General features: G+C 39.9%; 1 protein-coding gene across 2 annotated transcripts; it reads right to left on the reverse strand.

The window, feature by feature from the left end:
• Nucleotides 1-1,571: 1,571 nt before the first annotated feature.
• Nucleotides 1,572-26,856, reverse strand: LOC143035835 (RPA-interacting protein B-like). Of its 2 annotated transcripts, XM_076202874.1 has the most exons (6): nt 26,451-26,850; nt 19,308-19,495; nt 17,933-18,027; nt 16,483-16,583; nt 16,093-16,191; nt 1,572-7,411 (listed from the first exon to the last, which is right to left on the reverse strand). In XM_076202874.1, the coding sequence occupies exons 1-6, from the start codon at nt 26,523-26,525 to the stop codon at nt 7,268-7,270; spliced, it is 702 nt and encodes a 233-aa protein (XP_076058989.1). In that variant the 5' UTR covers nt 26,526-26,850; the 3' UTR covers nt 1,572-7,267. The 2 variants fall into 2 exon arrangements, with proteins under 2 accessions (XP_076058989.1, XP_076058990.1); XM_076202875.1 differs by lacking the exon at nt 16,093-16,191 and having other exon boundaries at nt 26,451-26,856.
• Between the last annotated feature and the right edge of the window lie 298 nt (nt 26,857-27,154).

A 27,154-nucleotide genomic window follows, 5' to 3' on the forward strand; every position in this document is an offset into this window, starting at 1 on the left:
TGTAGCGACGTATTAGTGGTACTTTACAGATTTCATTCTGGTGGGCACTTAACGAAGCTATTCCTTAAAATATTACTATACTCTTATCATGTTCTATTATAGCAATTATCATTACTATCACACATATACATATATATATATATATATACACACACACATGTATTTACTGTTTCAGCACATGAATTGGGACAAAAGGAAGAAGTGGTGGGGGAAGAGGTAAGGAAGGGGAAGTGAAGAGTGGGGGAGGAAAGGGAGGTGGTGGGGGAAGGGGGAAGGTAGTGGGGGAAGAGTAACGAGGGAAGGGAAGGTGGTAAAGGAGAGGGAAAAGAAGGAGAGGTGGTGGGGGAAGAGTGCGGAAGGGAGGGGAGGGGAGGTGGTGGGCCAAGGAGAGAAGGAAGTGGAGTTGGTAGGGGAAGGTGGGAAGGAAGGGGAAGTGGTGAGGGAAGAGTGGGGAAGGAAGGGGAAGTGGTGAGGGAAGAGTGGGGAAGGAAGGGGAAGTGGTGAGGGAAGAGTGGGGAAGGAAGGGGAAGTGGTGAGGGAAGAGTGGGGAAGGAAGGGGAAGTGGTGAGGGAAGAGTGGGGAAGGAAGGGGAAGTGGTGAAGGAAGGGGAGGTTTTGAGGGAAGGGGGGAAGGAAGGGGAAATGGTGAGGGAAGATTGGGGAAGGAAGGGAAGGTTTTGAGGGAAGGGGGGAAGGAAGGGGAAGTAGTGGGGGAAGAGTGGGGGAGGAGCGTGATTCGGTGTTAGCTATGCATTAGGAAGATAGGGAGGAGGGGAGGGAGAAACAGAGGGAGTGGGAGACGAGAGGGGGGTAATGGAGGGAGTGGGATGGGAGTGGGATGAGGAACTCTGGACTCCTGTTCGTTCGTGGCCTCAACTGCTAAGGCTGCTGGAGGAGGAATAAAAGATAGTAGGAATTAACAAAAATGACCACTTATATTGTAACTGGTCAATTGCTATCTTAATATCGACTTCCCAGGTGGCAGCTGCTCCAGGAAGGCAAATATTGAGAACACCGATTCTGGAGGTGTCCTTGTATTATGCTTTAAGGAGTGGCATCTATTCCAATAAACACTTTCAATTATGTTTCTTTTTTAATGAAGCGGCCTTGCTGTGGATGTGCTGTGTCTTGCGACACTGCTTCTGACCCAGGGCAGTGGACAAGGTGCAGGGATGACCCGTCATCCAGGAGGTGCTAAGATGAGAGGGAGGGTGGAGGGGTGTGGAGTGTATTCAGGGATGGAATGGACGGGAATGATTTTATGCCTTTTCCTTTTTGGCTACCTCCCTTGTATGGGGGAAAAAGCCTTGGTATATGTATGTAATTATGTTTCTTCTTACTATTTCCAAATTATCTTGTTTATCTGAGCAGCAGATACAAAGTGGATTGTAAAATGTTTTGTCCTTTACTGTCCCATTTCATCAATTAGTGCTTTCCTTTTTATATTGAAGGCTGCCAGGATATTTTGTCAATTTTCATATCACCCCTTTGGAAGCAAGGAGAACAAGGCTATTCGAGTCTCATACTCTGGTAAAATGACAACATTCATGTCAAAGAAGGCCAACAAACCCCTTCTAAAGATCAATGCTTTATTGTAAATATTCATACTTTACAGGAATTGAAACGAGTACTGCAACATTTCCTATGCAAATCTTTATGGCAAGTACTTCTCATCTAACCTACTGTCAAAACATGATTTGCATTGGGACTTCTGTTTTCAACAAGGCTAAGAACTCATTTGACTAGCATTTCTCCAGTATCCTAGCAATATTTTCCACTGCAAGAAAACACTTTGGTCAATCAATCAATCCATCTGTAGCCTTAGTCCCCTTTTGCATGAAACTTGATGTACATGTCATTACTTTTAAAAGGACACACTTATTCGGAGACCTGACGTATATGCCATTACTTTTAAAAGGACACAGTGGGAGAACATCTTACAAATATTATGGGCAAAGAAGAAGAACATCCCTCTTCATAGGGGGAACCTGCACAGCATGCTTTAAACTACTAAATTACTACTACTTCACTAACAAATTAACGGTACAAACATCAAATTATATTCAAAATTACCCCTTTTTTTGGTAATACTACAGCTTATGTCATGGAATGAATAATAATTAATGTCTTTTTTTCGACACTGAGCACACAAAACAAAACCATGAAAAAATGCTACATCCTAACAAATCTGTTTCCAACTTTGGAACAAGTATTTCAAACGATCAGTTTCAAAACTATAGCACTCATCTAGCCTAGTGAACTACTGACCTAATTCCACTATTTCATAATCAACAATTGCCCAACATTCCCCCATACCAACAAATTACCTTTGCATTACTTCTGTTTCTACTTCGTGGAAAACTGTAACTCTTAGGACTTAGCCATCCTAATTTACAGTGTCTTGGAAAATGTACATAGCCATTCCCAAGAATCCAGAAGGCGAGATTATCAAACAGCACATCTCTTACCATGACAACTAACCTGCTTCACATCTTATTTACAAAGATCATATTTACTTACGAGACAATTTATTTCTAATTTCCATATTATCCTGGGCTCTTGATTCTTGCATTAGCTACCCATCCTAAAACCTCTTTATTGGTATAACCATGGTAACATATGTCATCACAATTAATATAAAGGTATAATCAATCATACATGTAAGAATGAAAACTCAGTCCACCAATGCTAGGCTACCATATTAATTATAAGCAAAACAGCATGGTGGGTACTGGGTTATATATTGGTCCTGCAAGCAATACTTACACTAAGCAAGTGACAAGATTAGGAAGATTCAAGAACAATCCATTCTGAATATACAGTAATCCCTCTAATATCCAAATACCTTATAGCCCAATTAGTTCAGATATTAGAGGGACTACTGTACTTGAGGACCACAGGTTGATTTACCTTCTGCCTTCCTGGTCATCCCTTCTCATCCCTCGGAGAGTATTCTCTCACCCAATGATGTCATAAATATGTGAACACTCTGTGGCCCCATTATTCTGGATATGGAAGGGATTATTACTCCATTCTAAAACTTGCCAACACACTTCACTCATTATCAAACAAGATACTTCTATTATGACAAAGTCACATAATGTCATCAAAAACCTTTGTATCCCAAGTTAAAAAACATAAATCCTCCTCATTTTGTGCGATGGCTGGCAGTTATTGACCTGTATTTAGCAGGCAATCAAATGTTAAATATAATATATCACAGTGTCTTTCATTAGCATTTCAACGACTGCTATAACCTCTTACATAATAGAGAAAATACTTTAAAAGGCTGTTGTTTTAATTCTAAATATTCACTACCTCTTCAGTTTAACAATAACAAGCACCAAATTTGTCTGTCTTTCATATGCACAATACAAGACAACCTACAATTCAAGCAAAACTTACTAATAACCCGACATTATCCAGGCACACATACACTCTTGTGCTCCAATGACATAATAAATTGGTGAATTAAATGCAGCTAGACACTTCACCAACCCTGCACCCTTTTTAGAGCACCTCGTCAATATATTCTATTGAAGTCTGGAACACGTTGTTATGGACATCTCTCACTTAGGTGAGAAACCTTAGGGTTGGCCCCAGGGCCAATGGTGTTCAAATGAGAAATGATATGATGAAAAATGTATGACCAGGAATACTTATATTAAGTCTGTCAAGTTACTGATGCAATATGAGAGCAGACAAACCTGGCTTTTTTCTTGGTTTTGTATCTATTAAAATATTTTGGCCTGCCTGGAGGTTCATACTATTTTTCTCTACAGATGTTCATATAACCTTTACACAATGTATTCACAATGGCCATGTTTTTTTTAAATCCTGTAGTAATCACTATTCTATTTACATCATGCAACACATTTCAAAATTAATTATCACATTTCTTGATACATCATTGCATGGTGGCATGCATGCAACTAGAAATGTGTCCTTTAGTTTTGAAAAGCATTTCTAAAAATGTAAATAGTGTACCACAATCAAATCTGTGTTACAGGTTGACTAAAACTGTAGCCACAACCCTCTAGCCATACTTAAAAATTAGGAGAATTTAATACATAAAAATACAACTGCAATTAATTAATCTATAGCTTTGGTTGTCTCTTTGAGGAGATCAACAGTCTATTACCACCACTCATTTGGTCTCCGTTTATTCAAACTTGGCAAATATTTCTTTCACTAATTGGATTGTATGCATAGGAAGTCTCCAAGTTACCCTTCCTCATCTTTTTCAAAATTTCAGCTGTTATCTACTTGGCATGGCCACTAGGCATGAACATCTTTCTCAGAGCATAGGAAACAAGGATGTATGCCATTGCTACTATCAGGTGTTCACTCTGTAGAGGAATTCCAAATCACCATCCATCTTTAATTCATGGTGGTGGTGGTGGTTTGGTACTCTCATCAAACCCCCCAGCACTTGTCATGTGATTACTACTCAAACAGACTATATAATTCTCTAATAAATCTCTGCCAAGCTGAATCAAACAGATTACAGTATGTGACTGTACAGGATATAGAATAACTGTTCATTTTCATCCAACAGCCTCATTCTCTTACAAGAGCTAAATACGCTACAATTAAGATTCCTTTACTCACAAGTTGCTACCAATGCTTGCAACTTCTCCTTAATGTCTTTCAATAATAATAAATAAATTGCAAGGCTGGGAAGCATATTGTATCATTACAAAATAAATGCACCTAAGGTGATACATTACCTTAAAACCAATAATAAAAACCACACTCCTCAAAAGATAAAACTCAAAATAAGACCTTAATAAACATGAGATATTTGAGAAAATACTGGGGTAGATGTTCAAAATCACCACAGGATGAAGCCAAATTGCTACTGAAAGGAAAATTAAAGAGAAAAAGTAAAGAATGGAATAAACAAGAGATGGGTGAAAAAAGAAAAAAATAATGACAAAGACAACACTTGGAATTGGATCAAAAGCAGCCACCTGCATGAAATAATTTCTTATAATAGATATTGGAGAGGATCCTTTCCTCTACAATCCATGAACACCATATTGTAGTGGTGCACCCCTATGAGGTTGGCAGTCTCCTGACCAAACTATGATATTTTTTTTTTTCAAATGGAGAGCTGACAAATGGTGTCTACTCCACTCCAAGCCAGTGAAAGGTACCCATACAACACAGACATCAGTCCATTTCTTCCCAGAAAGGATCTATGCTATGACCCAATGACTTTGATTACTGTGAGATTGTAGGTTTCTATTTGGTGAATGTAAAGCAACGGTTATCTTAGAGAATCTTTGATTTGATGCACTATTAGGGAGAAGGCCAGTTCAAAGGAGTAAAATATAATTTTCAAAATTTACGACATTTAGCTTCAAAATATCCAGATTCACTCTTTTTGTTTGGGAAACATGTTTCCAAGACATACCAGGTATGTACTGCATTAAAATGAGATGAAACACCTGGTGCACCGTGATAACAAGCCACTGAGCAAAAGTATTGTGAGCTCAAATCAAATCCATTGAATAACTGACAAATTTTGTACTAAATTCATATTTTGGCTATCTCTCCATACAGGTGAGGGATGCATTCTGCATATCATGGATTCACATAAATTGAACACACTACTTAATTCAAATTCTCCTACTGTACAACAAAGAACCTAAGTTTTTGGTTGTCTAAGAAGTATAGCAAATGAGCGTGGAAATCACATGGAATAAGCATGAGGAAGACCAAGAACCAAGTAAATGGATGGAAATGAAAAGTTTTGGATGTACACAGTCCCTCAGTGAAGCAGGGAAGAGATATTATACAAGAAACAAGTGGAGAGATTATGAATGGATGCAATCCAAAAGGACATTTTCTGCTTCTGCTCTATTGGCAAGTGGCTGAAGAGGGGGAGGGGGATTGATATATGGTGAAGGGATGAGATTAAACCAGTTCCAACCGTTGTTCCCTGCAGTGGATATGTAGTTTATGCTGTATTGCATTTAACCCATATAGCATGGCAGAGAACAGGTAATCTTTCACCACTTTAAGAAAGGGTGTGGGTATTTTGACTTGGTCACACTCCCCCAAAAGGAGGATTAGGACTCAACTAAATTTTTGTCATATACAGTTGCAGTTATTAATATCTAGTATCATCACACTTCTCTAGGTTTGGGTTGAGGCCTACTAGCAAGATAACTTTTAGCTGCAAGACACTTGGCAAATTTTGAACTTATCATGGGAGAAAGAAAATATCTTTAATGAAGTAAAATACAGTATTTTGTCAAAATAAAGTTAAAAATAACAAAGTAACATACTTGCAAGCATGTGGTGCCAGTGGGGGTAGGGGTGAGGCTGCACAAACATATTACATCCACCCTCCATCACTTGTATATGTTGACTGAGGTATGGGAATACTTATGAAGAGCTTTCCTTGTTTCCTCAACAGTGATGTTTGGAACCATAAAAAAGGTGCATACATATTTGACTTTGCATGCCAGTCATGTGTGGAATGAGAGGCATTCTTACACATTTTCCTCCACTGTTCTGACAGTAGGATGTAAAGTCCCACTGACCATTTTAATGATGCAGATACATTTAAGCCAGAGAATTTTGCCTCTTAAAAAGCTGAAGGTCATCTCGACCCAGTAAAGCCTAAAAAGCACTTTCTTGATCTATCATAGTTAATCTCTGATGGTTTCATTCAGCTAAGAAGAACACATGGGCTTAATTTCTTGGTACTTTTTTTTTCATAACTACCAGACAATTTTGCTCAGATCTGTAGATAACCTACACCCATTACAGGAGCAAAACCTATGCAATATGCAGGCACGAACTATTTACAACATCTCTACAACATTATTTTCTCCTTGAGAGCATTACTCTCAAGATCCTCACACATAAACATTATGCCATAGAAATGCACTACATTCTTACCCTCTCGCTATTAAATCTCATGGGTACTAGACAACCATAGGGCACATGAAAAATAATCCTGAATAAGGGGGGAAAAGATACTGTATAGAACAAAATAAAAAGGTGAAGGAGAAATAATAAAGAAGAAATCAAAGCAAAGACAACAAAATATGAGAGAGAGAGAGACAAAGGGGTGGAAGGAGAGGGAGGCTACAAAAATTATATTACGGATGGGAAGACATGACTGAGAACTAGACAGGATATGAGAAAGGTAAAATACAATATACAACTGAGAATATTACACAAACATTGTAGGAACAAGACAAGAAATAAGAGCAAGTTTCTACAGATAGAACAACATCAACATTAGCGAACTACAGCAGGAAGGACATCCATTCACATGATGGGCATGTGATAAGGACATTGGTTCCCTGCGTGTCTGTGGTGCGTGTGAACACCATCACACCCTGGCAAGTGTGGCTGTGCTCCTCTACTGTACACTCAACATTTGACCGTACCTGGAACAAAGTCATGAACTTTGACTATTGTATATTGGTATTATATGTGCAATAAAACATATTCTATATATTATCTCCAATAGTGGTTTCACATGTCTTCAAATAATGCAATGTGTGTGTTGAGACAACTGGTGGATGTGCAGTATGTATACATAATATAGAAAAGGGTACACCCACAAAAATGACAAGAAATGGCCAACAAAATCCTTAGCCAACAGAGTGCAGGTAAACCCAAAACAACAGAATTTCTGGGACTAAAAGACAGTAATGGAATCCAGTCATCCAGGAGGAGCCAAGATAAGAGGGAGGGAAGGGGAGTGGATGGGAGTGGAGTATGTGGGGATGAAATGTGTGGGAGTGTTTTTTATGCCTTTATGGCTTTATTTTTTGGCTACCTCTCTTATACTGGGGAAAAAGCCTTTGGTATATGCATGTACAATGGAGTCCCTATGGAATCATAATCTCACCAGCATGACTTGACGTCTTCAAGTGATTTCCCCCACACCAAAGCATTCATCTATGCTGATGACCTGTAAATAATAACCTGGCATAGCAACTACAAAATAGCTGTGATGAATAACCAAATGTATTCCGACAAGTCAGAATAACAGTTCAGGAAAAATAGAATGGAAGCTTCCCCCCCCAGAAATTATTGATAACATTGTTCATTGCAGAAAACAATGACTTATATCTATACACCAAGGACTTTTTCCCCCTTATAAGGGAGGTAGCCAAGTCACCCACTCCCACCCTTTCCACTCATATCCATCACATCCACCACCCTTGTCTCCCTCTTATCATAGCTCCCCATGGATGAAGGGTCATCTGTCTCCTGCCTACTGCCCAGGTTGGAAGTTATGCGGCAAGACACAATGAATCCAGAGCAGAAATACTTCACTTCAATGACAAAGCCCCTTTCCATCCCTTCATGCAGAAAATAGAGAAGATGGGGAGAAATTCATTCTACATACATACATATACCAAGGCTTTTTCCCCCTTCCAAGGGAGGTAGCCAAAAAGGGAAAGGCATAAAAACACTCCCACCCATTTCATCCCTAAATACACTCCACACCCCTCCCACCCTCCCTCTCATCTGAGCACCTCCTGGATGAGGGGTCATCCCTGCACCCTGCCCACCGCCCTGGGTCAGAAGCAGTGTCGCAAGACACAGTACATCCACAGCAAGGCCGCTTCATTTAATCGGTCACCCCCCCCTCTCCGTCCCCCTTTGCATATAAGGCGAGGACGGGGAGAAATCCCTTCGGGCTGCGTCAAAATTAATTAATTCTGGTTGCATCAAAACATTATCCACCAGCAACAATCCTCCATTTGCCCCTATCCCACACCCTCCCCTTTCACTTCTCAACAGACATTCCCATCTTGCTCAAAGCCACTTTCACCCTATCCATCCATCTCATCTTCGGTCATACCATCAAGTTCACTCTATCCACCTCTGCTAATCTTTCTTCACTCATTTTTCCATGTATTCAAACCATCCCAATAATCCTTTACCAGCCCTATCTGCCAGCTCTGTTTACACCCCAATGTTCCTTCTCATTTCTCACTCTTGTAACCCCTAACATACTTCCCAGACACTTCATCTCAAATATATCTAAACTTTCTCCTTTCTACCTCTCCAGCCCATACAGTGTCATGAGCATGATCACCACTACATAACATTTTCTTTGCATTCATTTCCAAATGCATAGTCTCACAACACTTTTCAATCCCCCAGGACATTTACTCGCTTCTCTCAATTTACAATTTACCTCCACCAACTCTCCTCCATCTCCTGCTGCATGTCACCCCAAATACTTAAAAATGTCCACTTTCTCCAGCCTCTATCCTTTAATCTTTTCAATACGAGTCAAATTCTCGTGCGCAGCATTGGATGTCTGAGGTACAATGATTGATGGATCACAATACTCATGTTACAAAATATAAAGTCACTGCTGTATTACTCATTCTATTTCAATGTGTAATAATAAACACAGAAAATGTGATCAAGTCAGTTCATAGAATTCAGGGGTCACTCAGCTACAACTACACTCGCATCTCACAACGCCAACATAGGTGTCATCATCTCCCCCTGTACATGTCATCACCTTACATTCACTCACATTTACCAACCACTTTCTCCTATCACATACCTTCCCAAACTATTACTAATTGCCTTAATCCCTCCCCTGACCCTGCCACAAGTACAATGTCATCTACAAACAGCAACTGGCTCACCTCCCATTTTACTCCATTTTCTTTAACCATCTCCAGTCTCCTGCCCATTACCCTTGTATTTCGCCCCGTACCCCATCCATTAACACAATGAACAGTAATGGCAACATGACACAGCCCTGATGCAGCCCCACCTTTGCCTCAAACCACTCACTCTCTCCATTTCCAATCCTAATGCAGGCTCTACTACTCTCCTAAAAACTCTCTACTACCAAGCTTTTCCCCAATTCCATATATCTACAATATTTCTCTCAGTGCCTTCCTATCTATCCAGTCATAAGCCTTCTCCAAGCCCATAAAGGCCCAAAAAACATCCTTACCTTTTGTCAAAACCTTCTTCCAAATCTGCCTTACCATAAAAATTCTATCTATGCATCCTCTACCTTTCCTAAACCCACACTGCTCATCAATTACTCCATCTCTTCCTTTCTTAATTCTCTCAATTAATACACTCCCATAAGCCTTTCCAACAATATTCTATAAACTGATACCTCTAAAACTACTACAATCACATCCTTTTTCCCTTGTAAAGCAGAACTATAGAGGCACTCCAGAGCTCTGGCACTCTCACCTCTCTAGATACATCATAAACAACCTCCTTCTTCAAACACTCTGCATGACGTCCATCCAACCTGGATGTTTTACCATCAATCATATTTTCAAACTCCTTGTATATATTATTTTCTTGTATCTCCTTCATTTTCCTCTTCCATCACCATCAGGTTAAGGAAAATGGAGAAAAATGGTAGATAAGCCAGTTGTTGTTTACTGATGACATTGCACTTATAGCAGGATCAGAAGAGGGATTAAGGAAGTAAGGGACGGAGTTTGGGAAGGTGTGTGAGAGAAGAAGTTGTTGTTGTTGTCATTCCCTAGACTGTCTGTCCGAGCAGTCCCGTCTCCCCGAGGAATGCCACAGCCGAAACTGGGTTTTCCCACAAATCCTTTATAGAGTGTATGTTGTGTTGTTTGCGTGCATGATTGTGTATAATGCAGTCTTCCATTATGTGTTGTATGGTATGGGGTGAAGTGTTACATCCTGGGCAGCTGTTCACAATGCAGTCATCCAGCCTCTTCTGGTAGCTTAGAAGTGCTGGGTGGTGGCCGCACCGCAGTCTGGCCAGGTGGACTCTGTCCTTTTGTGGCAGAGAGGATTCAGAAGGGTGGATATCAGGGGGTCTGGCATGCAGCAATGTGTTGTCTTTCAGTGTGTTAAAGGAGCGGGGAGTGATATGATTATGAATGTTTCCGGAGGCTGGTATTTGGTGGTTGTGGAGGAAGAGAAGAGAGTATCTGTGTGTGATAAAGGTCTTTGGGTGTTGTTTTAATGTTTCTTGGTGTGTGTGGGTGTTCTGCTATATAGTGTAGCGGGTGTGATGTGTTTGTGGTGGCTGCGGCAAGTGTTTGTATGCCTCTCATGTCGAGGTGGTCCTTGACTTTGAGGACTTTTGTTTCATGGTGTAAATGGTCTGTAGGTGTTGTATTTGTGCAGCCTGTAATTGTTTTTAGGGCTTTGTTTTGTATGATTTGAAGGGTGTTGTGGTGTGTCTGACTGAGATTAGGAGCCTATGCAGGACTCGCATAATTCATCACTGAGCGTATGCATTGTTTGTATATTGTTGTATTAGTTTCTTTGTTTTGTCCAAATGTTGTTTCAGTGATTGACAAGTGCGTTGAGTCTAGGTGTGCATTTGTTTTTTATGTTTGTGATGTGTTGTTTGAAGGACATGGATGTATTGTATGTTACACCAAGAATTTTTGGTGTGTGTGTGGTATTAGAGTGTTGTTGACGTAAAGATGAGGTATGTATTTGTGTTCTTTTGTCCAGTTGGTGAGAAGTGTTGCTGTAGATTTGGTTGGAGCTATTTTGAGTCTGTTTGTGATGAACCATGTGTTGAGTGTATCAAGGTATGGCTGGATTATTTCTGCAGCTTTGTCTGTGTTACGATGTGTGCATGCGATTGTTATGTCGTCTGCGTAGGAAGAGATTTGTATTTCTGAGGTGTCTGGTGTGGGTAAGTCATGCATGTATAGATTAAAGAGCGTGGGGGATAGAACAGAGCCCTGTGGTACTCCATTCTTAATGTTTCTGATGTGCGATGATTGGCCATTATATGACACATAAGCATTCCTACCTGCCAGATAATTGGCCAGCCATCGTTTGGTGTTATTGTGCATATCTGTGTTATATATTTTATTTGTTTGGTTGTGGCAGGGGATAGCATCAAAAGCTTTACTAATGTCTAATGTTATAAGAAGTGTTCTGTGGTGGGGCCTATCTGAATTGATGCCATCTAAAATTCTTTTGTGCGAGGTTTATCAGAGGAGTGTTTGTGGAGTGTAGTGGCCTAAAACTGTGTTGTGAGTCAGCAAGGGGAATATGTGGTGTGACAAGTTTAAGTATTAGGCGTTCAATGATTTTAGAGGGGGTGCAGAGAAGTGTGATTGGGCAGTGTGATGTTGGGATTGTTGGGTCTTTGTTCGGTTTTGGAATGGTGATTATTTTACCATGCTTCCAGATGTCGGGTATAGTGTTGTGTGAATAGCTGTAGTTTGCAATGTTTGTGAGTGCGTGTATACCTTGTGGTCCAATGTGTTTTAGGTGGATGTTACTTATGTTATCAGGGCCACAGGCAGATGAGTGCTTGAGATTATGTATTATGTGTTTTGTCTGACTGTCTATGAAGGGCGTATAGTCTGAGTCTGTGGGAAAGATTTTCTTACGTCGAATAGTGCGTCGGTCGTCAGGGTGAGAAGTGAGATGGCTTGTCTGTACAAAATGATTTATGAGTGTGTTTGCTTGTTGTCTGTTTGAGGGTAGATTGTCTGTTGTTGCGATTATTGCTGCGTGAGAGCATGTTGTGTTACTGTTGGATAGTGTAATGCTGTTGAGCGTTTTGTACAATTTGAAGGTGTTTGTTTTGTGATCAGGTGTATTGACAAAGTTTTGCCAATTTTGTGTTTTTTGTTCGTGTATTCTATTGGCAATCACAGTGTTTAGTGTTTGTATTTGGTCTGCTATATTTTGAGGGATAGGGGGTATTGTGTTTAAGTGTGTCTCGTTGTCTGATGAGGCCCTGGATTTCTGGTGTGAAGTTGGGGTTGTGTGATTTTCTGTTGCCTCTAGGGATGTATCTCTTGTCTGCATTTTGTATGCTTGTATTAAAAGTGTGCACAGCATTGTTTATGTTTGTGATTGGTGTACTGTTAAGTGTTTCAAAATGTTGTTCTGTCTCTTCAGTAAAAGCTTCCCAGTTAGCTCTCTTGTAATTGGTGTATGTGTGTCTGTGGCCAACTGGGGTGCATCTTGTTTTGGTGGTGATGATGATTGGAAGGTGGTCAGAACCAAGGGTTCCGACCACTCTCCATGATGTTGTTGGGGTTAGGCAGGGGGAGCAAAAGGTGATATCAGGAGAGGAGGGAGTGCAGGGGGCTTGATGTGGGATATGTGTATGATTATGTGTGTTGTTCATGATAGTCAATGAGTCAAACTGAGTCTGTATATCAAGCCCTCTGTCTGTGTCAGGGTTGTCGACATACCAGGCCGATGACTTGGCGTTGAAGTCACCACCCATGATCAGGTTGGGGATTGAGGCTAGTTGGCTAAATTGAGGCCTGAAGGTGCTTGGAACTGTGGGGGATGATTGGGGGGGAATGTACATGTTAACTATTGTCAGTGTTGATTTGTTGCCTGTGCGGATTCGAATGGATTGGATTTCTGTAGTTGATGATAAATGTGGGTAAAAGTAAGGTGACAAGATGTACAAGGTGAGAGGATGGCAGTAAATTGGAAGTGAGTATTAAGGGAAAGGGACTGGAGGAAGTGAATAGCTTTAGATTCTTTGGAGCGAATGTGGCAGGAAAAGGAGTAGAGGTAGAATGTAGATTGAAAGAAGCAAGCAAATGCCTTGAGGTATTAAGAATTATAACAAGAAATAGACATTTGGGAATGGATGCTAAGAAGAGACTGTATGAAGGGGTGATTGTGCCAACAGCACTGTATGGTGCAGAAACATGGAACATGAGAGAGGAAGAGTTTAAATGTTTTTGAGATGAAATGCCTGAGGAGTATGGTAGGGGTTACTCAGCTGGATAGAGAGAAATGAGCAGGTGAGGAGGAAAGCGGGAATGGAAAGAGAGTTGGGAGATAGGGTTGATGAAAGAGTATTGGGATGGTTTGGACACATGGAAAGAACGAGTGAAGAAAGATTAGTAAAAGGGGTGTGGAAGGCAGAGGTGGATGGAGTGAACATGAGAGGGCAACCAAGGATGAAATGGATGGGTGGGATAAAAGGGACATTGGGAAAGAGGGGAATGTCTGTTGAGGAAGGAAGGGAGAAAACAGAAGATAGGGGTGAGTGAAGAATAGTTGTGTATGGATGATGCTGTGATGCATGGAAGGTGGGTGGGGGATGGGGGGATAAGAGGGAGTGTGTGTGAATGATATTTTGATGCAGCCCGAAGGGATTTCTCCCTGTCTTCTCTTTTTCTATGTGAGGGGGGGATTGCTGATTAAATGAAGCAGCTTTGCTGTGGATGTGTTGTGTCTTACTGCATTGTTTCTGAACCAGGGCAGAGAGTGAGATGCAGGGATGACTCGTAACCCACAAGGAGCCAAGAAAAGTGACAGGGGTGGTGAATGGGAATGGAGTATGTGGGGATGAAATGGGTGGGAGTAAGTTAATGCCTTTGACTTTGGCTACCCCCCCTGTAGGGGGAAAAAGCCCTTGGTATATGTATGACCATCAGTTTCTTAGTAGCTCCAACTTCACAATCGATCCCTCCCTGTCCTCCTCCACATTCAACACACTCTAAAATACTCTACCCAAGGGGCACCATCCTAGCCTCCTTATAAGGGGGAGTTTGCGACATTAAACCAAATCACTGTCATCTTTCCCTTACCACCTCGACTTCCATTAACATCTATCCATCTGCACCTTTGTACCTTTTTGCCTCACCTCCTTTTCCTCTCTTAACTTCCTTCCAAAACACATTTTCATTCTTTTCAAAGTTTTCTATCATATTCCTTGCCCATTTTACTTCTGCTCTCCTCTTTGCCTCCTGTTTCTCGTCTCTTATTTTCTTTGTATCTCTCTTAAGGAAGGTCACTGGCTGAGTGGGTTAAGCCATCATTACTTGCGGCAAAGGTCGAGGAGATGGCAGTTCCAACCCTGTCACTGGTGAAGTTGAACCAAGGGCATGGTTCATTAAATTCCACACTACAAAGTCCTCTGCAAAGGGCACCATCCTAGCCTTCTGATAGGGAAGAGTTTGTGACATAAAATCATATCATCATCTCTCATGCTTCCTGAGTCCTACTTCGCAACCAATCCTTAAATGATTACTTATCTTCTACCACCATCACTTTATCATCCCACCACTCACTACCCTTCCTTCTGTTCCTCCCCATCCTCCTCGTTCCACGTACCATCACTGCATACTTTGTCACTTCCTCCTTGAAATATTCCCACTCCTCTTTCACTCCCACCTCTATTCTATCATTCGCCACTTCCCACACTTCTTCTTGTACTCCTGTTTCTTTTCCTTCTCATTTAAAATGTTCACTCTAAGCAAACATGAGGGGGTAACCAAGGATGAGATGGATGGATGGGGTAAAAAGGTTATTGGGAAAAAGGGGGATGTTTGTTGAGGAAGGAAGGGAGAGGATAGAAGATAGGGGTAAGTGGACAATGGTTGTGTATGGATAATGCTGTGATACATGGAAGGGAGTGAGTGGGGGATGGGGGTGAGGGAGTACATGTGAATGATATTTTGATGCAGTCTGAAGGGATTTCTCCCTGTCTTCTCTTTTTCTGCAAGAGGGGATGGAGAGGGGGAGGGTTGCTGATTAAATGAAGTGGCCTTGCTGTGGATGTGCTGTGTCCTGCTGCATTGCTTCTGACCCAGGGCAGTGGGCGAGATGGAGGGATGACCCATCATCCAGGAGGAGCCAAAAAAAAAGAGGGAGGGAGGGGTGGTGAATGGGAACGGAGTATGTGGAGTTGAAATGGGTGAGAGTGGATTTATGCCTTTGACTTTTGGTACCTCCCTTGTAAGGGGATAAAAGCCCTTGGTCTATGTATGTATGTACTCTAAGTGGGGTGTTGGGGGACCGGGACAACTTCATTCATAAGGTGCTAAGATGGGAGAGGAAACAAACAAGTTTTGAATAGGTGTGGGTGGATGTATACTTTGTCTCAGCTACCCTCTTTATATGTTGAAAAGGTCTTTTGGTATATGTATATTTATGCATGTCAAACAATACTGTCATTTAATTCTAACTGTAACCATGCTATTTTATTTCCTCAGTACCACAGTTATCTCTCTATATACCAAAATGCTTCCACCCCCCCTCCCCCATCATAAGGGTGGTTACCAGTCAAGGCATACACCTTCCCACATACAACAGTTGATCCAATTTATTCTATGGGGTGAAAATGGAAACTTACCCGCTGGAGAGTTATGCCCGTGCCCTTCAAGGATAAGCCACATTCACAATACAGTGACTGCGTGTTCATGAGACCAGTCTTCTCCTTTAGACCTCGTACCTTGGAGAGAAAATATATATATATATATATATATATATATATATATATATATATATATTTACAATTTTCACAAATATACTTCTGGACCACATCTATTCTAATCTTCAGAGGTTTACATGTGACAGTGGCATCCTAATGACCTTTCCATTTCATAGAACCTTCACATCTTGGTATCATAGATTCTCAATCAAGCTTTTACCATCATTAAGTAATTATAATTATGTTACACCATGGGCAGTCTACTGTTGTAATCCCTCACCCCTACAAATCCATGTACATTATTTATGGTACCTGGCACACTGGACAGATAACTTCATCACGCAGCATGGCGGAGACCTGCGAGGCAAGTGATGCAGCATCATAACTCAGCACCTCGTTTAGAAGTCGCTCATCTATAAAAGAAAATACACAAGACAACTTGTACAAATATCTAGTTTTATGTGAACCTCACTGCTAAGATGTATCAATCAATTTCTTGCCCCTGGTGTCTCTTGCAGAAGACTGAAGGTTCATAAACATTGAGAGCACCCAGAACAAATGCATCAATTTGCAAACATCAACAAAAATATCAACAGTATCATAGCCTTCATATAAATAATACATACTTACATATATCAAAGGCTTTTTTCCCCCTTACATGGGGGGTAGCCAAAAAGAAAAAGGCATAGAAACCACTCCCACCCATTTCATCCCCTACATATTCCACTCCCCTCCACCCTCCTTCCTCCCTCTCATCTTGGCATCTCCTAGATGACAGGTCATCCCTGCATCCTGTCCAGTGTCGCAAGACACAGCACATCCACAGCAAGGCCACTTCATTAATTTGGCAACCCACCCTCTCTGTCCCCTCATGCAAAAAAGAAGATGGGGAGAAATCCCTTCGGGCTGCGTCAAATTATTTCTCATACATACTTCCTCAACCTCCATCCCCCACCCACTCCCCCTCATGCATCACAGCATCATCTATACACAACCCTTCTCCATTCACCCCTATCTTCTGTCCTCTCCTGTCCTTCCTCAACAGACTTTCCTCTCTTTTGTAATGCCCCTTTTACCCCATCCATCCATCTCATCCTAGGATGCCCCCTCATATTCACTCCTTCCACCTCTGCCTTCCACACATCTTTTACTAATCTTTCTTCACTCATTTTTTCCATGTGTCCAAACCATCCTAATACTCTTTCATCAACTCCCTTTCCACCCCTGTTCTCCTTGTCACCTCCTCATTTCTCACTCTAGCCTAGTAACCCCTATCATACTTCTCTGACATTCTATCTCGAACACATTCAAACTCCTTCTCTTTTCCTCTCTTGTTCCATGTTTCTGCCCCATACAGTGCTGTTGGCACAATCATTCCTTCATATAACCTACTCTTAGTATCCATTCCCAATGTCTATTTCTCATTACACTTTTTAATAATAAATAAATGAACAAATAAAAATAAAACAATACAACCCCTTTGTCTCTTCTAAATGGTTCAAGAATTTTTTTTCTTATAATGACTAATCTCCACAGAAGCATGTGGGATCACTTTCTCAAATTTTCCTTACATAAGCCACAAGGTGTCCAGCCACAGCCAGTGGGCTGCCCCATAAAACTTTGTTTTTCACCACACTGCTCACTTTATCCAGCACAGAATTTACAAATGCAAAATTGTTAAAGCAAAACACAAGAAACCCTGTCCAGAATGTGATATTTCATATCAACAAAAGGCATGTCAAAAAGTGCAGTTCATCTGTACCTTCTTCCATCAACTCTCTCTCAATTTCATCCATTGTTGCCAGATACTCCTCACTTGGATCTACTCCATCTTCCCCCAAGTCTCCAGGAACTAATCTGTGAAAGCCAGAAACAGCATTAAGAACACAAAACTTTCCGTCTGAAAGAGGCTACACAGAATACCAGTCCCACTCTTGGACTACTGCCATTCCATAGTTTCACCAATATCAAGAATGGATAAACAAATCTCCCCAATTATATCAAGAATACACATACCATTTAAATGTCCCCATTTTAAAAATCATGTATTGCCATCTGAGATCTGGTATCAAAAAATATGCTGTCAATTAGACCAGTTATGAGGAAACCTATTGCTTCTCTGACATTTGTACAAATTCCTCTGCCCCAGATATGTTGTGTCAGTGTGCTATTTGTGTTGAAATTCTATAAACATGTACCATCAGCAAAGGTGCCTAACCTGCCTTGGTATGTCTAAATGTTATATGGTGGTCAGTGAAGTCTGCTAATATCACATTAGATGTAGTGCAGTTGTATAAAAATTACCTAGGCTAAGAATTTAGACAATTACAAATATATTTACAGATACTCTACTATGCTGTAAAATGGGTACATTTTGGTCAGTCAGAGATAATGAATGCAAGAAGATCAAGTACAGTATTGGGAGAAGAAGAGGGAAATTAAAAAGAAGAGAAGAGAAGAGAGAGAGGGGGGGAGAGAGAGAGAGAGAGAGAGAGAGAGAGAGAGAGAGAGAGAGAGAGAGAGAGAGAGAGAGAGAGAGAGAGAGGGGGGGGGGAGGGAGAGAGAGAGGGGGAGGGGAGGGGGAGAGAGGGAAGACAGGGAGAGAGGGAAGACAGGGAGAGAGGAAAGAGAGGGGGAGAGAGGAAAGAGAGGGGGAGAGGGAAGGGAGGGGGAGAGGGAAGGGAGGAGACAGATGGAAGGGAGGAGACAGAGGGAAGGGAGGAGACAGAGGGAAGGGAGGAGACAGAGGGAAGGGAGGAGACAGAGGGAAGGGAGGAGAGAGGGAAGAGAGGAGACAGAGGGAAAAGAGGAGACAGAAGGAAGAGAGGAGACAGTGAGGAGAGAGGGCAGAAGAGAGAGAGAGGAGAGAAGAGAGAAGGGGTAAAAGATGGGAAGGGAGAGAGGGGGAGAGAGAAAGAGAGAGGAGGAAAAAGAGGGCAGGGACAGAGGGACAGAGAGAGAGAGATAGAGAGAGATAGAGAGAGAGAGAGAGATAGAGAGAGAGATAGAGAGAGATAGAGAGAGAGAGAGAGAGAGAGAGAGAGAGAGAGAGGGAGGGGGGGAATGGAAATGGCTATACATTACTAAAACTGGAAGCATTTTCACCATGCCAGCCAACCCTGAACACACACACTGACCTGAGGGATGGGAAGGCATGGGACTTGTTCATAACATTCCACTCAATTTCCATGATGTCCTGGACAAGACGAGCCTTTTTAGCCTCAGGCTCCAGGTCATCCCCAGTGTTGTTGTTCATAGCATCACCGACCCTTCTAAGACTGTGAACCAACTTGGATCGGTTGGCCCTCAGTCGATCCATGCATCTCTGGGAAAAAATGCAATAAAAGCTTATAGTACAAATACAGAGATCACACCTATGGGGGGAGGGGGAGGGGAGGAGGAATTTGGCAAGGACCAGTGCCAGCCAATGTAGAGCTGCCAATTACCAGTCAATGAAACTCAAGACAATAATTGTTATTACTATTATCATCATCACATGACTTAAAAGTCCTAATTACATCCATGACAAGGAATTACATTCTTGATCTTAAGATTAATTGTTCAATCTCCATACATCTCTATTCTGACTGGAGGCCTCCCAGACCATCTTATGCTTCAACATTTTGTAGGAGAAAAACAAATCAAGGATCCCTAGTCCCCTCATTTTATTTCAATTATTCACTCCTGACACACGAAAACACTGTGACATGGCTCAACAGCACAGTGGTACAGTTTACAACTGCCAATTCAGCAGTCCAAGTTCAACTCATCACTGTATTGTGAACTGACACTCCAACTCTTGTGGGCAAGGAGTTGTGTGTATTTACCTAGTTGTATTTTATGGGAAGGGGAGCTATGTTTGTGGTGTCCTGTCTTCACATCTCATTTCATCTACTGTTTTCAAATTTGTGTATCGTTTTTGCACAAACCACATTTTCATCTAACTTGTTCTAAACGTCTATTACCCTGTGGGGAAAGATGTTCTTTTTCAGGTCTCTTCTATACCTGTCTTTCTTGATTTTCTTTCCATGTCCTCTTGTATCTCTACTATCCCATTTTATTAAATCATCTCTATCAATAGTTTCTATGCCTTTCATGATTATATAAATAGTTATCGAGTCTCCTCTCTCTCTTCTTTACTCTAATGTCTGTAGCTCAAGTTTTGCTAGTCTCTCCTCATATGATAGTTCTGAGAGTGTTGGTGCCAATTTTGTAATTGCTCTTTGTATTCTTTCAAGTTTTGTTATACATTTTTTTGTACTTGGTGACCACATCATCGCTGCATACTCCAATCTTGGTTTTATAAGTTTCTCCAAAAAATTTGTTTATATGTTTCTCAGGGGGCATATTATTTATAACAATGACTCCCATGTCCTTCTCATTTTCTGCTTTTTTAATTTCTTCCTCTCCCAATTTATATGATCCCACTATTCTTTTTTTTTTTTTTTGCTTCTTCCAACCAAATTCCATTATACTACACTTCCTAATATTGAATTCCATCACCCACTTCCTACTCCATTCCCATACTTTATTGAGATAATTCTGCAGCGACTCACAATCTTCTACAGTGTTCACTTTTTTCAACAATTTTGCATTGTCTGCAAAGAAGCTTATAACTTTCAATTCCTTTATCCATATCATTAATATATATGGGAAACATTATTGGGGTCAGAACTGTTCCTTGTGGAACTCCACTAATCACTTCTTCCCAATTAGTGTTTGTCTCTTATCACCACTCATTTTTCTTTCATGCAAGAAGTCTTCCATCAATTTTGGCAGTTTGCCCTGTATTCCTCCAGCAGTTTTTAATCTCTTTATCAATTTTTTTATGTGGCACCTTATCAAAGCTTTTTTTTCAGGTCTAGAAATGCACAATCAGCCTATTCATCTTTCTTGTATTACATCAATTAGCCTTGAATAGAAACACATTAAGTTTGTGACACATGATCTTCCTTGTCTAAATCCAAATTACCTTGGATTTAGTACATTTTTTTCTCCAATGCCTTACCCATTTAATTGTGATCATTCTTTCACAAATTTTAGCTATCATACTTGTAAGAGAGACCGGTCTATAGTTAGTAGGGTCTCCCTTGTTTCCCCCTTTATATATTGGTACTATATTTGCTTTTTTTTTCCAATCTTCTGGAACCTTTTCTTCTTTCAATGAACTGCTTATTAGACTATGTATTTTTTCTGTTAGTTCATTCCTGCATTCTCTCAAAATCCGGTTTGCCATTTCATCTGGTCCATGTGATTTTCTGACATGGAGATTACTCAAGTGATTATTTCTTTCCTTATTACTTCTATTTCTTTCATAGGGGGGACTTTCTCCTCCTACTCGACATCTCTTAAGTTGTATGTTCTCCCTCGTAAGCACAGATTTAAAATGTTTGTTTATAATTTCTGCCATTTCTATTTCCTCTGTGTATTCAACTCCTTGTCATAGTTTATCTAATTCTTGTTTATTTTTCAGTTTGTTATTTACAAATCTGTAAAATAGTTTTTTGGTTGATCTTTACATTTTTCTATGACATCTTTTTCGGATTTTCTCTTTTCTTCTATGCACACTTGTACATACCGATTTCTATATCTAGTATACATTTTCCATTTTTCAGGTCTTTTGTCTTTTTTTCATTTTATCCAAGCTTTATCCCTTTTGTCTTAACTCCCTACATCTTTTGTTGTACCAACACTTTACATATCCTTTTTCTTGTTTTTGTCTTGGAACATACTTTTCCACTCCTTTATAAATTTTTGTCAAAATATTCCATTTCTCTTCTACTATTGTTTCCTCCTTATGTATCCTTTCCCAGTCTGCTTTTTGAATGAATTCTCTGATTATATCAATATTTGTTTTTCCATACATCAATCTTCCCTTTCTATATTGTTTGTTTTTTTCCCATGTATTTTTCCTTATCTAATTCCAGTTCATCCAACATGTGTTTACTTTTACTTATTGGTGTCTTATATTCAATCTTGTCCACTATTTCAGGTTCTGATGTGATTATTAGGTCCAGTGTCGATGGTTCCTCATTTTATACCTAGTATTTTCTTGTATCCATTGCATCATTTATGTTCTACAATTATATGAAGCAGTACATTTCCCCATAGGTCGTCTCCACCCTTCACCGTCATCTCTTTCCAGCAGATTTCTTTACAATTAAAGTTGCCCATTATAACTATTCTCCCTCCATCTTCTATTATTTTATTTAATGTTATCCTTGTGTCTTCTAACATATTTTTGTGTTCTCTCTCTTCCCATGAAGCCGTTTTAGGAGGCACATAATTTACCACAAACTTCCTGCTCTTCCCATCCCTGTCCTCCACTTCCATCATAATCATCTCTACTCTATTCTTTCCATATGTGACATTCCTCACATGTATATCCTTCTTAGTCAGGAACATAACTCCACCCCCTTGTTTTACCTGTTTCTAATCCAATAATTATATGCACAATGTCCTACACTGTTGGGTGGTAGTGGACCTTTCAATTTTGTCTCTACAATTCCCCTTATGTCCAGTTCTTTTTCCTTCAAGTAATCATTCAGTTCATTCAAGCATGTTATTAAGCCATCTATATTTGTAAGACACTTTTAATTTTCTGCTACTTCTATCGTGTTTTGTTTCCCTTCCATTTTTCTCTGCTATGAACCATTTCCTCACTTTCATATCCACTACTCTCCAATAGAATTTCTCTTTGTTTCTGTTCTTTTCTCATTTTTTCCTTAGCTTCTAGTCTTTTTGTTTTATCATCCTCTCTTTCCTCTTTATTCATTTTTCTTTTTATCCATACCTGTTTATATAGATCACTTTTTGCTAGTTTCCCTGCTTTTGCCAAGATATTCTCTGCTGTCGTTTCTGAACTTAAGTGGTCTGGTCTTATCTGTATTGTATTTCCCTAGTCTATATATTTCTTCAATTTCTTTCCCTGTTTCTTGTTCATCCTCTTGAACTACTTCTAATATCTTGTTTACCTTTTCCTTCTCTTCTTTTACTCTTGTAGTCCTATTTGGATTATGCTTCTCTTCCATTCCTAATATAATTATACATTTCTTTTTATCTGCTAAGACTCTTACTATATTCTTCTCCCTCATCACTTTAATAACTGTGTCCTTAGATTGTTCTTTCATCTGTTGTGTCACTATCTCTAAATTCAATTTTGTTGTTCTCTTGGACTTTTCTCCAACCCAGTACCTCTTTTGCTATGGACTCTTTATTCTTCTTCTTTAATTCCTCATTCTCATCTTTTACTTCTTTTAACTGTCTTTTTAATTCTTCTATTTCTTTATTTAGGTTTTGGTTCTCCTTCTTTAGTTCTTCCAATTTATCAACTCTGTGTAATCCGTAAAAGTTGGCTGAACCTAACCTCCCACTGTTTGTTCATTTTCTCTAGTTTTTCCTCTAGACTTGCTAATCGGGGGGAGGTTGTCATCCCCTCCCTCATTAAATCCATAGAAAAAATTATCTCCACTTTCTATTGTGTTGTTCTTCTCAATATTTCTAATATTAATGCCTTTACTGATATTTTTAAGTTCACCTGCATCATCTGCAGACCTTTTGTTTACATTACTTCTGATGTCCAGGAAGCCTGTTTGTCTCCTTCGTCATTTTCTTCCATTTTCCTCAATAATCCCTCCTCTTCTTTTTCTTCACCAGCCTACTACATCACGAGCTTTCCCCTACCCTATTAATACAACACAGGTACTCCCTCGTCGTTGAAATCTTTGAAAATTGTTTTTTCCAGATTTCCAATCATCGATGTCTCTCTGCCGATTGTGTGTGTGTGTGTGTGTGTGTGTGTGTGTGTGTGTGTGTGTGTGTGTGTGTGTGTGTGTGTAAGATCACAGCATTACTCAAAGATCAAGCATATATGAGCTCAGAGCTCTCATCAGGAAGAGAGATGGCCGTCAATCACGAGTCCAAAACATGATCCAAGATCATGACAAATTAAGCATTCTTTTCCCCCAACCATGGGAAATAGAGTGGTTGTGAATGGACAAGGAAATGACATATCCTCAAGGGATTTCTTCTTGTCCAATGTAGGCAACTGGCAGTTGCTAACAAGTCTATCAAAAGAAACACCACGTGAGGACAGGGGCTTTACTAGTACTAACAAAGACCATTCTCACAAGGCACTTCTTGATATTCTTGTCCAGTTTCAATTCCTCAAGTTAACGAGGGAGGGGGGGGGGAACTATGTAATACAACAGTGGAAGTAAACCAGCTCCAGCTGCCAGGCCCTACTGGGCCTGACTGTATTTCTTTTGACCAGAGCAGTGAGGCAGGGTCTGGGAGGTTGATTGATTTATGGAATTTTTGGCTTGAAGGCCAAGCGCCGGAGCCGGTAGGCCATTCAGCGCATATAGGGTCTGGGAGGACCCTTCATCCACATCAGGCCAAGGTATGAGGGACAACAAAGGGTGGGTATATGCTTTCACTCTTCTTATAACATGGAAACGAATTTGGGTATACAGGCTTTGTTAAATGTATATACCTCTGTTCAATCTAGTTTCTGAGCTTGATTTTGTGGGGGTAAGTTCATACAACTCGTCAATTACTACAAAACCATGCATAAGCAAAACTGCATTTCTAGGGACAGTATTTGTCTATAACAACACTATGTTCTTGCCAATTCCAAAGTATTGGCAAGCATGATCTATTTACCCTCCATCCTGCCACTCTTTGGGCAACTCCACCCTTCCTATCAAATGGTTCATAAAGTTCAACTGGGGTTATTATTTTCTATGTGACAATTTTGTGTCGAGAAAGAAAAAATGCACACTATGAAAAATGAGCCATTTTTCAACAAAAACCATATCATTAAGATAAGCTTTACATAACTTATTTTCATAGGTAACATTAATACTATTTTCATGAGATTTCTCCACCTGGGTTTGAGGTTCCCTGGACTAGTTTTTAAAGTAAGTTATGGCATTATAATGCAACAAGATATGTGTACATTTTCTTTACTATTGGGACTTAGTTGTTGCCCTTCTTTCTCAATATATATTCACTATATCAAATAAATTCTAAGTTTATATGACAGGGTGCCCTAGTGGCTTAATTACAAGTGTGCATAGTATAATTACTATGCACCTTCTGGCATAGGCTCCTCTCACTATTCATGTGACATAATAATAATAACAATTTCATTTGGCATTGAATCAATATACATGAAGTGCAGATAATGAAAAGAACACATAGTTTGAAGTAACAATTACAATTGCCGAGGATAGTACTCTAAACGTAAAGAAATGGCATTAATTTCATTCCAATCTAATATGTGGACTGTTGCCTCAACTCCAAATTATTACTGCCATAGTAACAATTAAAAAATATATACCATTTACCGTTGATGAAGATCTAGGCCCTAATCCACTGCCTACACCATGCTCCATTGTGCCATCATAGATATAGTATCAACACCGATAATTATCCTTAATGCACATACATAATATGCTTTCATGAACAAGTGGTTCTTGAGCACTTTCTTAAAGGTTATCAAGGTATCACAGTTCTTGACATTTCCAGTTAGCTCGTTACATAATCGTGGATCAATCTTTTCAAATGTTCTAAAACCCATTTCCAAGTTAGCTCGGGGCTCATAGAGCCTGTGATGCTCAACAGCATGTCTCAGAGCCATAGGTGTATCAAGATGCATGTCCTGCAGTTAATTCCTTGTATATCTAGGTTTACCAAATCGCACTGATTGATGAGTCATGACACAGATTTTTTAGATCACGCGTGCTATGATTGGCAGCCAATGCAAGTCGACGAGTACTGGTGTTATTCTTTCACGGGGAGGCAGGCCTTTAAGGAGCCTGGCAGCTTTGTTCATAGCTAGTTGTAGCTTCTTCAAAATCAATAGATAATTAGGAAGTCCATAATAAAGTGAATTACAATAGTCCAATTTGCAAATTACATGATTGTGAACAAGCATTTTTATTGTATTTTATATATACTAGAATAGACAGTTCCATTGACCAATTAGTACCTAATGATACAAAACAACTATGATAAAGATCTACCATAAGTTTGTAAATAAACTGAAAAAAAAATCGACAGTAATTCAACACATCAAAGAATTTCTATATATGCAAAGTAATAATGAATCCTTAATTATTAAATGATGAAAATGAATTTCCACCACATGCGAATCATACAGGAAAATTATACTCTCGAAAGCCATTAGAAAATAAAATTCACAATATCCGTCAATAACTCTTTGAAAGTGGGTCACTTCTGTGAAGAAATTCAAATTCATTAACTTTACAACTCACCTTTCTGTACGTTTCTTTCCATGGTGGTGTCCTGGGACTTTTATACAACGCCCTATGTGCTACTAGTCTATCCATTGTTAACCTAAATTGCAAAATTCAACGTAGAAATTGATATGCTACTGTGTTTCAACCATAGGCAATACGCCACACATCATCGAGAGGTACACAATACAGGTTTTGTCAGGCTTGAGTGAATTGTTGGTTCCTATCAGCTGATTTTCGTTTCCCGCCACTCCAGTTTGTACGACTACCTGTGCTATGAAATGACGTCTACATAAAAATAACAAGTTCTTTTAAATTCAAGTAATACATTGGGTGAACTGTATTCAATAAGTATTATTCACACTTGAAAAATATATTAGACAAATAATACAGCATTACTTTGAAAACATGGACCAGCACAACGGAAATAACTATCTTCTTATCTAGTAGATTAGAGCATTAGTACAAGTCGTGATTATAGTTATTTTTACACAAGTTGTGGTAAAACGAGACAAGTGCATCACCAAATCTTAATCACAAGATACAAATTCCTAGTAACCTGTCATATATCACGATTTGTCAACTATTTCAACGGAACCAGAACGCAGAGAATTGATCAAAACACATAGGAAAAGGTAATCAGACACAAAGATAGGAACGACCAGCGTACAGTATCTGAAAATAACAGGATAATAATAATGGGAATATCCATATTCCCTAAA

This window comes from Oratosquilla oratoria, chromosome 19 (genome assembly GCF_046742065.1).
Source record: "Oratosquilla oratoria isolate Oo_2021 chromosome 19, ASM4674206v1, whole genome shotgun sequence".
Classification (NCBI taxonomy): domain Eukaryota; kingdom Metazoa; phylum Arthropoda; class Malacostraca; order Stomatopoda; family Squillidae; genus Oratosquilla; species Oratosquilla oratoria.